At 40.5% G+C, this 16218-nt stretch overlaps 2 protein-coding genes across 4 annotated transcripts; both read right to left on the bottom strand.

The window, feature by feature from the left end:
• Positions 1-919: 919 nt before the first annotated feature.
• LOC124314237 (adhesive plaque matrix protein-like) lies at positions 920-5060 on the bottom strand. 3 transcript variants are annotated; one of them, XM_046779387.1, is made up of 4 exons: positions 4951-5060; positions 4658-4882; positions 4270-4594; positions 920-1213 (listed from the first exon to the last, which is right to left on the bottom strand). In XM_046779387.1, the coding sequence occupies exons 1-4, from the start codon at positions 4954-4956 to the stop codon at positions 1089-1091; spliced, it is 681 nt and encodes a 226-aa protein (XP_046635343.1). In that variant the 5' UTR covers positions 4957-5060; the 3' UTR covers positions 920-1088. The 3 variants fall into 3 exon arrangements, with proteins under 3 accessions (XP_046635343.1, XP_046635342.1, XP_046635340.1); XM_046779386.1 differs by lacking the exons at positions 4270-4594; positions 4658-4882; positions 4951-5060 and adding exons at positions 1636-1842; positions 1910-1975 and having other exon boundaries at positions 920-1565; XM_046779384.1 differs by lacking the exon at positions 920-1213 and having other exon boundaries at positions 4053-4594.
• Positions 5061-9631: 4571 nt separating this feature from the next.
• On the bottom strand, positions 9632-16217 carry LOC124313964 (clustered mitochondria protein homolog). The gene is made up of 17 exons (XM_046778864.1): positions 16021-16217; positions 15450-15664; positions 15230-15391; positions 15012-15165; positions 14658-14822; positions 14322-14593; positions 14049-14246; positions 13771-13980; positions 12957-13706; positions 12626-12893; positions 12335-12546; positions 12004-12267; positions 11570-11944; positions 11267-11504; positions 11098-11201; positions 10790-11019; positions 9632-10723 (listed from the first exon to the last, which is right to left on the bottom strand). The coding sequence occupies exons 1-17, from the start codon at positions 16115-16117 to the stop codon at positions 10585-10587; spliced, it is 4053 nt and encodes a 1350-aa protein (XP_046634820.1). The 5' UTR covers positions 16118-16217; the 3' UTR covers positions 9632-10584.
• Between the last annotated feature and the right edge of the window lies 1 nt (position 16218).

Genomic DNA, 16218 nt, shown 5'->3' with positions numbered 1-16218 from the left:
AATTAGCCATACTTATAAAATATCGATTAAAGATGTCGAAAAAATGATAATGAGTGAGAAACCGAGCAGAACTATGGAAAGCTTTCTAATATTTGGATATGCAGCCAATAAACCAGAAGAAAAAGAATTAGAATTTCAAGTGCGCGCCGTCGTCTTTGATAAAATCAAGAATTGTTTCGAGTCGTTCGAGTCACAACACCTTTTCCATTAGACTGCGTAACTTTATGCACGCATGCATTATAAGATCAAGAAGAAATCTATCGTTACACTTCATCCGGAAATTAAAAACTGAGAAGTAGTAGGGAAAATATGACCAAGTTTCCCTTCAGTGGGTTTGATGAAACGAAACCATAAAGTTGATGAAATCGATATCGAAACTTTTTGAATTCACGGAGAAAATGATTCGATATTTGCCCGGAGGAAAAGAAAATGGTCATGGGGAATGGGAATAGAAATTTTTCATACACACAGATGCAAGTGATGAAAGCTAGACGAGCATATAGCACCAGAAGTACGTATATAAAAACCACCCATATCTACGATGCATATTAGTTCCGTTCAGTTCTCGTACAATATCGCTACAACATGAAGGTGTGTTAAAAGTTAAAACGTTTTACATATCAAAGAGGGAGAATTAAATTTCTGTATTATAGGCCTTCTTCGTCGCTGCCTTGGTGGCAATAGTTTCAAGTCAAGCGCCAAATGAATCACAACACAACGTTCAGCACCAGCACCTGGATTACAATCCGGAATACGCTTCTCCAGATTATTACAAGCCCCTCTATCAACACGGCCGACCTTATTACGGCTACCATGCTCCAGAAAATAAACCAGCATCCATCTCCGCAATCGTCAAGTTTCTTGTAAAATTTCATTTTCTGCCAAAGTATTGACGTTTGCTCTTTAATAATTGTTTTGAAATTTTTTCGCTTGTGGCTGCAATTGCTGTGCATTTAGTGATGTACAGCGAACTTGTGATTTGTGTAAACTAGGAAATTTCACGGTACATCTAAAGTATATTTTATTTTGAAATAAAGTTATTTTCTTTCGACAAATTGTTCACAGCATTCTCTTTGATATTCAGTTTCCTAGTACTTGGTTGGGTATTTCGGAGCTGGGTAGGCTGGGGCATAGGCGGGCTTGTACGCCGGGGCAGGGTACGAAGAAGGCTTGTATGCTGGAGGAGCAGGGTACGATGGCTTAGGGTAAGCTGGTTTGTATGCTGGCTCGGGGTAGGCGGGCTTGTTGTAAGGCGGAGATGGATAAGATGGAGATGGATAAGCTGGAGACGGATAAGCTGGGGAAGGATAAGCTGGAGCGTATGAAGGCTTGTAGGACGAAGGTTTGTATTCGGGATACTTGGCTTCTCCCTCGTACTTGACGTCAGCAATGTATCCGGTGTAGTCGTCCGCCTTGTAGTTGACGATTTGGGTGCGACCATCGGGAAGGAGAGTGCGGTAAGAGCCAGTCACGTAACCCTTGTCATCGCTGGTCTCCTCATGAGCGTAATCGTTGTAGGTGTAGTCATCTTTCACAGCCCAGTCGAATTTGTATGGCATGGGAGGCTGTCAATTGAAAACAGATCAACTAGTTATGCAAATGACATCCACTAAATATTGGGAGAAATATGCTTACGTAATCGTAGTTTTGCTGGGCTGGGTAGGCTGGCTTACTGTAAGCTGGTGCTGAATACACTGGATATTCGGTTTTGTAGGCAGGTGGAGGATATGCAGGTTTGTTGGACGGATACTCGGGTTTGTATGGAGCGACCGGATACTTGGATGCTGGTTTATAAGATGATTGGCCAGAGACCACGACCATCAAAGCGGCAAAAATGAAAACCTAGAAAACATTCAAATTAATACATATAGTTACATTTGATGGACTTCAAGAAGAATGCTATGTATACTTTCATGTTGTTTTAGTTGTTGTACGGCAGCTGAACGTATAACTGATGCTGTTCCAGTAGATTTGGTGTCTTTTTATACCAAGTTTGTGCGGTCAGACTCCGCCTTTTGCCTTTCATCTTTTAGTAGGCGTGATCTGCGCCAATTTTCTCGGTCATCGGTGCAAATTCTATCACTTACCTCCCAGCGACTATTATAACGCTACCCTTCTCTACATGTCCCTTCTAGTGTTCCAGTAGACTCCTGCTGTAGTCACGTAATGGTCACGTTCTCTGGTAACCACGATTTCACGTACACTTCACCCCTCTTCCATTTCCTTTTTTTTTTTTTTTATTCTCAGCTGTCGTACAAATCAGCTGTTTTCTCTTCCACTTTTGGCTTTGTACAAATAGGATCAAATCGATTTAAAATTTGATACTTGCGGCCAAAAATTAATTATAAGCAACAGTTGGAATGTTCACGTTTTTACAGACCTGTTGTTAATCGGTTAATAAAGCCAGTTTCTAAAACTCTAGACAATAACAAATGCAAAAGGCCGTCTGTAAATAGTGACGTCGTCTCTTGCTTTTCTCTTGTTGCAGAGTTTGCAAGGTGAAAAAGATAGAAAAACCACGCCCGCCCGTGTTTCGGTAACAATTGCCGAACAATTCCTCAAAATCAAAAGGACGACGACGGTGCTGTGCACGCCGCACGTGAATGACACCTAATAAAAACTCAACGGGGGGAGGGGAATTGCATAATAGCGCCAACCGAACGGGCGCCGGCAAGAAAGAAAGAAAGAAAAAGTGAGCACCGCGCACAGCAATGTCGTCGTTGGTGAACGCACAACTTTTTATTCTTTTCTTTGCTGGCGTGCCGAGCTCTCGTTTGTGACCTCTCCAACGGAAAAAGAGATGCAGGGCGTTGTCGTGCAATCGCTGGCTGCTCTGTTCTCTATTATAGAGGGGGGGGGGGACCATGAATCTCTTTTTGGAACAAGGTTATAGCCTCGCCAGAAAGTGAATCGACACGTCGATACTATTCTTCCACGGTTGCTGACTGCTCCGCCGGTGTTCCTCCTAAATGTTACATCACGCGTCTTCGTTGACTCCGGAATAAATCGCGGAGCCAATAGAGGGAGGTTTGAATATAACGCATGCAGTCATAAATAATGAGGCAGCAGGATGACAATCACCGTTGAAAGTAATAGTACCTGTAAACCTTATTTTTTAATGCTGGGCATTTTCGTTATTTTCTCGTGATTAAATGGTGAATTTTTACAGCAGTTTCTATTTCAAAGCCCAGTTTCGTGATTGGTGTATACGACAGGACACGGCGAGTTATAGGAAAAAGAGTGTGTGCGAAAAACCCAATATCCTTGTTTATTTTAGATCGGCTCTTACGTGATGACCAAGCGTGAGCTTTCCGTCTGAATCAGTGCGTGGAAGAAAAGGAGCAGCAAACGTTATTTTTTTCGTAAATTTTAATTCATCATTTTTTCGCGTGACGATAATGAGTAGTGGCTTCATCAGTTGTGACGATAGAATGGCATCATTTCTATCTCAGTAACGAGGCTTTCTAAAACAATTTTCGTGTTAAAGAGTCATTGATTGATATTTTTCGTTGCAACTGTGCTGCTTAAGTCACGAGGCAATTAAAATTCGGTTATCCATGGAAAATATGTTTCGCCGTGAGTATGATTAAACGATTGACAAGTTAAATTTTTTTAAACGAAGGATTTTTGATGATTAAGGTTATAACGATGTCTTGAAATAACGACAAGAACCTAATAAGAATTTTTCCTTGTTAAATTATCCTTTGAGAAACACAGCAACAGAGTTTCAAATAAACAGACTATGTAAAAATGTGAACCAGTCAAATTCTTTAATATTGAATTCAAAATTAAATGTTAGCGTGACATCAAGGTTTTCATTATGTCCGCTAATGAAGTCCTATGCCAAAAAAGGGCCATTCAGCATTTCCAGTTACAAAAATTTATGAATCCGTTCACTTGCGTCATTTGTTGAAAATATTCGTTTCTCTGACTGTAAAATGTTGTTGTCGTTTTCCGGAATGGAAAGTAGAAAACGGTAAAATTTTTAGACGTAGGCCTACCCCGAAAAAGCAAAATTGATCTAGTCAATTAATCGAATTTGACAGTACGAGTAAATGGAAGATCTTTTATTTGATAAATACAAATGCAACTATGTCGAAGTAGATATTTTCACACATTTTTATAAAAAACCTTACTAATACTTGGCTGGGTATTTAGGAGCTGGGTATGCTGGGTACTTGGCTGGGGGATAGGCGGGCTTGTACGCTGGGGCAGGGTACGAAGAAGGAGCAGGGTAAGATGGCTTAGGGTAAGCTGGTTTGTATGCTGGCTCGGGGTAGGCGGGCTTGTTGTAAGGCGGAGATGGATAAGCTGGTGAAGGATAAGCTGGTGAAGGATAAGCTGGAGCGTATGAAGGCTTGTAGGACGAAGGTTTGTATTCGGGATACTTGGCTTCTCCCTCGTACTTGACGTCAGCAACGTATCCGGTGTAGTCGTCCGCCTTGTAGTTGACGATCTGGGTGCGACCATCGGGAAGGAGAGTGCGGTAAGAGCCAGTCACGTAACCCTTGTCATCGCTGGTCTCCTCATGAGCGTAATCGTTGTAAGTGTAGTCATCTTTCACTGCCCATTCGAATTTGTATGGCATGGGAGGCTGTCAATTGAAAACAAATGAGAAAACTGCTTGGAAATTCACTTGAGCTAATGAAAATCTTACGTAGTCGTAGTTTTGCTGAGCTGGGTAGGCCGGATAAGCTGGTGGAGAGTAAGAGGGTTTGTATTCTGGTTTGTATTCAGGATACGATGGCTTGTAAGCAGGAGCTGGATAACTGGGTCTGTAACCCGGTGCAGGGTACTCGGGCTTGTACGGAGCTACCGGATAGCTGGATGGCTTGTAAGATTGGCCGGACACCACGACCATCAACGCTGCGATGATAAAAACCTTGGAATAAAACAATGAATTGTATTAATGAAACTTGATTGTGTTTTTCTTCAAGAATCTCTTTATACCTTCATGTTGTTTTAGATGTTGTACGAGAGCTGAATGCAACTGATGACTCTCCATCGCTCCTCTGCGTCTTTTTATACTGTTTTAGTGGATGACTCCGCCTCCTGCCTTTCATCTGCTGCCAGGCGTGTGCGCCGACTTGAGTCAATGAAAACGAAACCGACCAAAAGGAAATTTCGGTCGCTCCGCGTTATGAAATAAAAAAATTGGTAGGTGGTGGATGGTCTCCTCGAAGGGTAAACAGGTAATCAATGCGATATAGGCATCCCCCCTCAACACCAATCTATTACGAACAGCCCCCCCTCCCGCCTCTTTGTACCTTTTAGTCACGTTCGGGTTATCGCGCTCTTCATATTTGATCCATCTTTTCATCTCTTCTGCTGAACTACAAACACATGGCACACAGTCTTGACAATTGCGCCAGCGTGAGCGAGTTTGACCTCTAACGAAAAGAGAAGTCATCAACGGGCGTTTCGTCGTGCCGTCTCTGGAGAGGCTTCACTCTATAGAGAGACCATGAATCGTCTTTTTTGGAGCAAGGACGCCAGCAGAAAGTGAATCGGTTCTCCTAATAGTAAATACTACACACGACGTTTGATGTAAAACCATCATTTGAACGGTATTTCAAAACAGCTCAGGAAGAAATTACCCAGAGGGGGGTGAGTGAATGTTTACAAGTCTTTAAATTTAAAATGACTCCAGTTAATTACCCTATCAAAATATGGGGCTTACATTTTTTATTTCATTGAAAATTTATACTTAAAAAAAAAAAAAATTAAAAAAATGTCCCGCGGTTCGTCCTTTATTATATAGGGTTCACTTTTCAGGTATAGAAAGTTTCCCATTGCGTGTCATCGAAATGATTTCAGTTGGACTGATTGACTCTACAATCTCAAACCTCAATCCGTATCATTGCATAATTATTGATACACTTGTGGAAAAAAATAGAGACGTAATTACCGATAGTATGGAAAAAAAAGTGAAATTTCGTGTGAGCGTCAGACGCTAGCGTTCGTAATGATGACGGATGACTACTCTTTTTTTTTTAAAAATATTTATGGAATTCTTTGTTTCAACAACTTGGCTTCTGGTGTTACGATGGGAACCGTACATCTAGGTCTGTGTCACATTACGTACCCATACACAGCGCAGCTTATTACAGGAGGTCTACGTACTCACGTTAAAAAAAAAGTTTTAGTTACACTTTCCAACACGGGGTGAAGGACAAAGCGGTTGCTCATTCTTTTTTCGGGATAAAATTATACATGAAAAATCGGAATGAATGAACTTATATCGATGGCAATGACTTGGTATAAAACGTAAATCATCGATGGGCTTTGTTTGGTTTGAAATGAGTTCTTATTCTCTCGGTCGTGACGGGGAATTTTCCATTACCACGATACTTGGTTTCCTTTTGATTTCTGTCGTATTATTTGATGCATATGTATTCTACTAGACTAGAAAACATCAATTCGTAAAAGGGAAGGAACAAAAGACGCTACGGTTGAAATGATTTTCTCTCGCTGAATGGATGAGAATCATTTTTAAGCAAGAGTGTACCAGGAAATTCAGAAAAATTTACATTTCATTTGTCTCCTTTTAAAGACTCTGCGAGAATGTTGTGCTAGACATTCTTTTGTGCCGTTTCAATCCTCGAGGCACGTTTTCCATTGCAAGTAAAAAAGGAGGGCAATCCTGTGCGTCAAGCATGGCCTCAAAGCTGGATCAATATGATTGTCGTCATGAAAGTACCGTATCATATAATAACTCGAGGATTACAACCATGACATAAATCTCTGCTACAAGAAGGTAACAACAGTTGAATCTCTGCCGATCTCTGCTTAGCTTCTTAATTACATCATTCCCATGCGGTTGTACGCTTCACGCATTTTTAAAAGGAGATCCGCCAAGCATGAATTTCTGCCAGGATTTTTTTTCTTTTTTAAGGCTCTCTATGTTTAATTAATGAGGCGATGTAGAGAGAGACCTTCAAAACGGCAACGTCCTAACTACATTACGAAAAAAAAAGAAAAGTAATGAAGACGTTTCATTTTTACCATATAGCGAAACGACATGCCTTATGAGCTTGTCGACAGCCATTAATTTGAATAGCTTCATCCATTCGACATCATTTTGCAAAAAGTCGTGATGTTTGAGCATTGCAAGGTTGTTTCTTCTTCCAAAAAAAGAGAATTCCGTCAAGCAAGTCACGGTACAAATGAGGAACAAGCCAAGCAACAAAAGAAGGACCAGCAATAAAATGAGCGGCTGCTGCTGCTGCCTACTAAATCCCCTTATGCTGTGGTTTTCTTCTAGAAAACTTTTGATTCAGTTTCGAAAGTACATATCGGTATTAAACCAATTGCCACTTTCTCGTATCGGATCTTATTGTAGAGTGCGGATCAGAGAACTTCACGCAATTCAATTTTTCGTTTGTCAACAAAATTTCCAACGAGATGCTCGTGTACATCTCAGCGGGTGACGCGTCGATAAACAACTTCAACCGTCGACGCTCTTTCGACACGGACCAAGAGACAAGGGACACGCCCTGGTCGTCCATTCGCTTGTCGCTTGTAAATTTACAAGGACGCCGGTGGCTGCCTCACTGTCTTCTTATTCAATCTCGCTTGACGCGCTTCAGTAAATCTCTTTCAAGAAGCCATATAGAAGAAGCCAAATGGCCGGTCACGGAGCCACGATTTCAAGTGGTTCAAAAATGGTTTTAAAGCCTCGTGATGAGGCTTTTCCTTTTTCTTTTTACTCCCCCCTTTCATCCAAGTCTCAATCATCAGCTCGTGTCGTTACAACTTTTTTTTTTTGGAGGGGGGGGGGGGGGAGGAAAGTGAATCGTTGACGAGTTCCGTGCGTGATGCCATCATAAAAGGTTACACTTTCCATAATAGTGTAGAATTAGATCACTCGGCCTTTTTTTTTAAGTGTTTAAGTAGTAACTAGACAAAGAAAAACACATACGAAAATCTCGGTCGATTATCAACAATGTGCTAAAATGTTGCAGGAATCAAGTGACAACATTGTAAATAATTTTGTTCTTAGACTTTATTTTTAAAAGATTTTGAAAATTGTCTAGTAAACTATTTTGGGTACACTGCGCTTGTCGGATGGGAGCTTGCATCATCGAATGTTAGAAACAGCACGCGAAATTAATGAGTCGGAGAGCCAGTAGTATAGGCCTGTCAGCTGGTTGGGAAAGTGAAACCAATAACCAAACCAACGTGTGTTTGTTATTACCATTCCCGATACTGTGTCGATCGCCAAACATCGTATTTTTTTCTCCAAACGACAAGGTGATGGGGAACTTACTTGGACAATTTTCACAGAATCTTGACATTATTTTCGGATAAAAACGCTAAAAAGAACCACAAGATATTTCCATCTATACTGAACTGAAGTAATACGATTCGGTTTTTGGCACTGGGTATAATCCAATGAAAGGCCGAAACATTAGTGATGCACATCAAATAGTAACATACAATCGTATTTCACTTGTTCCAAATTTCGTAATCCTTTTTTTCAACGTTGCATTCACAGTCAACGCATTTTTCAAAGCGACAGCGCGTATCGAATTTTCTTTGAAAGGGATTTATAACCTATAATCGTTCCAAAAAGGGAGTTCCACCTTTTTTGTTTTCCCTTTTTGTTAAAAGAAAAGAAAAAATTGTATCAACTATTATTAGATGGGCAAGCAATTGGAGGTGAGGGAGGGAGTTTCATGCCATTAGGCAAGCCGATGGTGCCACGCCGCGGGTAGGATCAAAAAAGCCACACCGCTCGGAGAAAACGTGCTCCGGTGCTCTAGATCGTGCAGCACGCCCATCAGCTCTACGGAGAGAGAATACTATGGAGTAAAGCGAGCCGCCGTGAGATCGGGATCGTGTCACACAGCAAAAGGTGACTCAAAAAGTCTTCTCTGTAGGTGTGTGTGTGTGTGCTTTTTTTTATCTATTCCAAGGCTAACTTTCGATCGCCCAACCAAACATTTTCACATCCCTATTTATAATCCAGTCTAAATGGTCTTTGGCGTACTCTAAAAAGTAATAAGATAATTGTGGAACGGAACAGAGATGACTCACGCCCGTTGCGGAATCAAAAATATCAAATTTCTTTAAGATCTAATCTAGCAAGGCGAGGTCATTCAATCCATGAAGAGTTCAGTAGAGCGATAACATTTGACCTCCTAATTAAGCAAAGTCAATACACATACACATACACACTAGCAGCGGTACTCTCGGCCCTGAAAGTATTTACGCTTTTTTCGCTCTGGAAGGAAAAGGATAAACAATTAAACATAAGCTATGTACTACGTAGGAGAAAGGCGTTAAACTTAATTACTGTACAAACAAATCCAAAACCTAGTTATTAATCTTCCTATTCTGAACGTGACCGCAGCAGTCATTACCATTTTCATAATCTAGAGCATGAAAATAGTTAACACTTAGGGCAGATTTCACATGACGTACTCGCACCTAATTTGCAACCGTCCCAGAATTTAATTTCTTCACCTCAATTATCGTAATCTTACCGACTTGATGAATTGATTTTCTTTTTCTCTGTTTGTGTCGGGTTCAATCACACGGATACCACTTAACACAAAAGAAAACTTTTGTTTTGCAACGCCAATACAATTATAACTCGACCGAAGGAGAAATGAAAAGAAAGGTGAAATGTGTTTGCCATTTTCTTGTAAAATAATAGATCATTTCTACATAGTGATGCACACGATTCGAAAACCAAACGATTTCGACTTTATATCGCGTTTTCTGTATACAACTACGATTGTGTGACGGAACTGGAAAAGGACTTGGTTAACTGGACCTTGTTATTGCTAGGCGGGATCCTCGGACGCAACAAGTTGAGGAAGATAGTTCACAAGACGCCAAGTACAGACATAGGACAAATATTGCGCACCATTAAACCGTACTTTCTTGCAGAAAAATCCGAGCAACGTAAAAACAAGAAAACAAATTTTGACTTGAAAGCAAAATAAGACTGCTTTGATAAATCTTAATTTGAAAACATGCGCGAGATATAGTATTCAAAAACCCAGAATCTTCAGATAACCAAGTCCAAGGATTAAGAGGGGAGGAGGACAGGAACGGGAGAGGATGGAGGGAGTTTGGGAAAAGAGATGATGTTTAATTTACTAAATTAATCAACTGTTGAGCTACAGTAAAGCCTGTTCTAGCTAGATATCCATCGTTCGTGCAACGTGACGATGGACATGAGCTCAATCAAGGCTTTACTCACTAAATCTGACAACAGAAACTCAAATGCCTGGCCGAGTGTGTACGTTCGTTGCGTGGAAACTCATGAGATGACTTCTTCGTCAGCAAAAGACGGGATTCAAACAAAGAACAACGAACAGGGAGAATAACGTTTTGGCCTGAGGTTTCCGGTCAAACGACTGAACTCATCACTGAAATCTGTTTTCTCGATACGGAGAAAAATCGAAAACGCGTTTTTCTATCAATAACAAATAATAAAAAATCTAACGTTTGACTACGGCGCGGGGGACCAGGTCTTCTTTCTTCATGGCAACAATTTTTTTTTTGTATCTTGTTGAATAGTGTGTCGTTGTTGACGTCCGCGCGGAAAAAAGCGCTTCCCATGCGTGTTGATTAACTGCAAGACTTGACTTGACTACTATTTTCTGTTGACGATGCCTCCTCATCTTTCACTTCGAGCAATTTAGGTGGGCTGCCTTCCGTCATTTGACGACGCTCCATCTCTTCACGGAACGCTTCAATGTCTTGTGGACTACAAGATAAATAAAATAAACAAGTTAAAACGAATCTAAAAACAACAAAAACTTTGAATTAGTACCTAATTTGAACAAATAGAATGCCGTTGATAACGTTGAGCATGTCGAGAACACTTCCCATGGAAGGCGGCTGGATCTGGATAGGTGGCAATGGTAATCCAGTAGTAGGAACACCAGCCCCCAAACGACCTTGATACAGTTCGTTCATCTTTTTCTGCAGCACAACCGCCTGCTGCGTCAGGTGTCGAAGGCACTCTGATGACTCTTTCGTTTTCTCGTGTTCCTCTCCCAACTTGAGGAAAATAAATACGCCGTTAGCAAAAAAATTAATAACACATGTTACTAAATAGTCTAATATAAAAATCAATACCTGAATTTTATAAATGGTGTAAGTTTCTTTTTCGTTTTGGAGAGCAGAGCGGAAATCACCCATACAGCTCTGTGTCCTAGCGACCAAGTGGTAGCTCACAGCCACTAAAAACGTGAAATATTATTAGAATTATGACAAAAGATCCGAGTGAGTCAGTTGTAGTGGTTACCTTTCAATGATCGGGATCCATAATACTTTTTGTTCAAAGCCAAAGCTTTTTCAAGGAAACGCAAAGAGAGATCATATTCTCCAACAGCATGCAGAATGAGACCAATATTCGAGTCAAGCAAGGCTACCTCTGGATGATTCTCTCCGATAACGATTAAGGTTAAGTAGCGTGCCCGATACAACAGTTTAAGAGCTGTTGAGATTTGATTGTTAGCGAAGCAGTACAAAGCCAGGTGGGTCTGTAACCAAATTTCTCTAGTTAATAAATGTCGTATTTGATCCTATTCTTAAGGTTATCACTTACGTATTCGGTAATGGTGTACGGATGATCAATGCCATTAACCCGTTCTGACATGAAAACGGCCTTCTGCTGGTAGCCAAGAGCTTCAACATGTTCACCCATGATGTAGTTCAATCTTGCCAACATGCGGAGACACTGTGCAATCTCTGGATGCATTGCTCCATAAACGTTGTTTAGAAGATTAAGAGCTTCGCTAATGAGCTCGTACCCTTCTTTTAGGAAGCCCTGCTGAATCTTTTGCTGACCAGTTGTGTAGAAATGGAAAGCATCACTAGCACGTGGATTGATGTGTTTGACTACTGGGAAGACATTAATGATATCCTCTTCAAAAAACGTATTGCGATTTTTGACTTCGTAAGAATATTCCCTCATCAAAATCTATAAGTGATACAATATAATTAACGCGTGAATTATATTACTAGACAATTCTCACTTACCTGAATGCCAGTTCTCTGACAGAAGGCTCGTAGAAGAGATACTTTCTGCCCCATGTACTTTTCTACTGCTGCGTCGACGCCGTCAGCAGCTAATTCCCAATCCCAGTAGGAACTTAACTCAGTTTTTAACATGGACCATAAAGTCTTTGGAGTCACATGGATCCAGTCAGTGCTCTCATTATTGGATAAAGGGTTCTGCTTTCCTCTGCGCTTGTTGCGGCGTTTAGATGGCTTGGTTTGAAGCTCGTCAGCGCCAAGTGTGGCCTAAAGTCCAACAACATACGATTCAGACCAAGTCGGATACCATGAAGAGTGTTGTACTGTTGGTTACCACAGGGGTTGGATTCGAACCGAGGAAGCAGTTAAGGAAATGAGCAATCGCCGCTGACAGGCCCATCATTTCAACTCCTTGCATGTAGGTGGTGAAAAGGTGTTTGGCAGCTCGAACAATCAACTCAGAAACTCCGATCACATAAACGTACTCTAATTGCGGGACCTTAGACAGCATTGAAACAATTTTGCCCAAGTATCGAACGTTGATTCCTAATTTTAAAGTAAATTAAAAAAGATATTATTAAATTACTGATGAAATGAAATACATCACACTTATTGTTCGACTTACCGCGACTATGAATGGCTTCGATTAGAGTGCTACCATCCAATGGAGCAGACGAATGGTCCAAACAATCACGAATAAATGTGGGGATTTGAATTGTGATGAGAAAATCGGCAGCATCTTTGATCAGCTGCTTCTCTTTCTTTAATCGTTCGAGAGCAACAAGCCCATCGGGATGGCGTACTCCAGGAGAGAGGACGTCAGGATTGAAACGGATATCAAATTCCGTATCTTTCAAGGAACCAACAGCTGCAGCAGCTTTACGGACAATCTCCTACAACAAATTTTAATTAAAATCCATGTCATGCAAAACAAAAACATTTCCCTTCAAAATTACCTTTGTGCTTTCTTCTACGTCAGGTTTCTCTCCGTGTGTAATCGAATCTGTAATACTTTCCACAATTTTCTTGGCCTCGTCTGAATTCAACTGCTGCTGTTCTTCCGTTCCCTTTTCCGATGTTGATTGCACTCCAGCAATGTCTGTGTCGTCCGACTTGACTGTTTCTTTCTCAACAGAACCACTACGCTCGGACGTCGCCTTCTGTTTCTTAAGGCCCACTTGTTGAAGATGGAACGCAGCGTATTTGATAAACAGCATGTAACGAGACTCCACAAATGCGTCGACTAATTCTTGGCGCAGACAGCAAAGTTTGTGTTTGTGTTCAACTGGGAAGCCCAGTGCACGAGCTTCTTTACTCAAGTCTTCACCCTCGATTTTTAAGAAGTTGACGTCGGGTGGGAAAGTACGTAAAAGATCCAGAATGTAATGCCGTCCGTCGTTGCCGATGATACCCTTACACTCGACCGATGAACATAACTCTACTTCTTCATCTTTGTCATTGAGAACTGAATGCTGGAAGACCTTTAACTGTTGTCCAGCTTTGCCCAACAGTTCCAAATACTTAGGATGTGTGACAACAGTTTTTCCGAAGTCAATTGAACCGTAAACAACAGACTGTTCTTGCTCTCTTTCCAAAATGCCTGGAATAATTGACTGTGCTGTTACCCGGTAACCACGGTAGTCAATCACCACAGTTCCCAGAGTGTACAAACCCTCTTGATCGACAGTATTGTAAACTTTAACACCCTAATTTTAAAATGTCAAGACATTTAAATCTCCACCAAATAATCTAACTAAAATAATTGTTTACCTGGAGATCATTCTTAGGTGCGATATAGGCAGCAGCATCACCACCCAACTCTTTGTAGTGATCGCGGACATCAAAGCCCAAGGAAAAGAAAATGTTGTTCCAAATAAACATTTGCATTCGTGATTCTTCACCAGGATTAATAGCCATGACGTTTCCATCAATCACGGCTTGAGCTCCACGAGCAGCGGCAGCGACAAAATCAGAATGCACCTTGACAAAACATTGCGTAAGGGTCAGTTAGTGTCGCACATACATAATTAAATGTCATTTTTAAATACCTTGAAAATTGCTCGTTCTCTTAAAAGTCGTTCAGGCAAATTTTTTCGGGGTAGTTCACGTGTTGTTTGCAATTCTTCATTCCAATCACGAGTCTGGCCCGGAATATGTTCTTCATATCCCAGTTTAGAGGAAAATGCATCTTCCGCTCGAATGGCATCAATAGGATGATCTGCCATCGGAGCGATCCAAGAGTAAACCTTTATGTTAAGCAAAACCAAAATATTTAATTAAAACAAAGTAAAGAGTTAATAAAAAAATTAATTATTCCTTACCTGATAAGGAGTTGCAACTCTTTCGAATGGGTGTCGTTGGGTGCGCTTGCGTTGCAATAAAGTAAAGTTTCTCTTGAACGACGGAGAAACCTGAGAAAGGAGCTCAATCAAAGAATGCGAAAGATGATTTGGATTCGCTGGTTTTGGGTTGAATTCCTCATCCGTTGACTGGTTGATGTAGAAACCTCGAGTGCATGCGGTAATATGCAATCTCTTTTCTTCGAGAGTGACGGCGTACAAATAAATCAAGTCACCGTGCAGCTTACGATAACCTAGTAGAAAATTTCGTCTTGTCATTATTAACTGAACTTTTCTGTGTTTCATGATGAGATCAACCTGGAGGAGGGTTCCAGCCAGACGTAGTAATCACTTTTATGCAATTAGGTCCTTTCTGTTCTTTGCTTTGAGGCTGCAACGGGACCAAGGGCCTTTCGGTTGATCCAGGTATAATGGAATCCGACGGAGTGCAGTCGACGCTTTCTGGACGACTTTTTTTCTTTTCTGCAAGAATATTAACATTTTAAGATTGTCCTAAATGTATTCTATTTAAATGTGGATTGCACTGAGGTACCTTGCAATCGTACTTGAAAGATAAAGGTAAAATGAAGCATGAAAAGAACAAGTTCAGTTCAAGTCAGTAATTTATGAGAATTATTCCTACAATAAGCAAATGAAAGTAAAAACATTTACCTAATATATCTCCTTGTGTAACTACATTCAAGAATGAAAGTGAACTGCAGTCAAGGCCATTGTAGGCATCTGATGGATCCAAAGATTTCAGCAAGTCTCTCACGTGGCGCAAGTGAATCCTAGCTTCACGCATAGTGTAAGGTTCTTCAACGACCTTAAGAATAAAATTAAGTTTAAAGAAAATACTTCCTCTATATGCTTATTTAAAAAAACTCTACCTTGATTATGGAACCCTCTTTTAACCCTTCAATGCTTTTCAGTTCTGCGAAGTTATCCAGTGTTATGGCATTTAACTGGAGGGAAAAACATGTGCGATGACAGGTATCTTCACGATCCATTAAAAGTTGATGGATTTCCTGAACCATCTCCATGCTTGAAACCTAAAAAGAGATAGATGTTCATCCAAATAGACAAGAAATAAGTTATGTAATGTTATACTTGAATATCAAAGGGTTCCACTCCTGGTGCTGTTATTTTGATGGTGAAACCAACATCTTGAACAAAGACAACATCTTGATCCTCTTTCTTTTCATCTTCCTTCTCCTCTATAGATTCAGTATTCAAGTTCAGATCTTTTTCACCATTGATACTACTTCCTTTCTTTCCTGCATTCTGGTCTTCTTTGTGCTGCTTAGATATCTCTACACCTTTTCCTGACAAGACAAAGGACCATTAACAGATACATTTAAATACTATTATGAATAAGCACAAATGACAACTGCAATTAAAGCTACTACAATTAAAGCTAATGTAGCATACCAACATCAATGTGATCACTCAGAAATTAGCATTAAGAAAAATTGTTTTGAAAAAAAAAGCTTAAAACAATACAAATGGTCAACTGAAACTGAAGAATCAATAATTTTTTTACACATAAAAGAATTACAAACTCAGGTAGTGGACATCTTAATTCCAGTTGAAAAATTATTGAATCATTTCAATGCATATCACGTTTCTTAGCCAAGCATGGGAAGAAAGTATGGCTATCCCACGGTGTGGTTGGTCTTACCTTCGCCGTTGATTTTCACGAACTCTTCTCCCTTTGAAGCTTCCGAATTCACGTTTTTTTCTGCGCTTGTTTCATTCTTTTTTGACTCGACGGCCATAATCGAGAAGCGCAAGGCAAAGGTCGATTTTCCGTGAAACGGTAAGAAGAAAAATGAATGCGGCACTCTTCTTGCAGAAGAGAATCTCTAAAATAACTAAG

The sequence above is a fragment of the Daphnia pulicaria genome, chromosome 10, assembly GCF_021234035.1.
Source record: "Daphnia pulicaria isolate SC F1-1A chromosome 10, SC_F0-13Bv2, whole genome shotgun sequence".
Lineage (NCBI taxonomy): Eukaryota > Metazoa > Arthropoda > Branchiopoda > Diplostraca > Daphniidae > Daphnia > Daphnia pulicaria.
The sequence above is the reverse complement of the archived record's forward strand: the minus strand, read 5'-3'. Positions and strand labels throughout refer to the sequence as shown.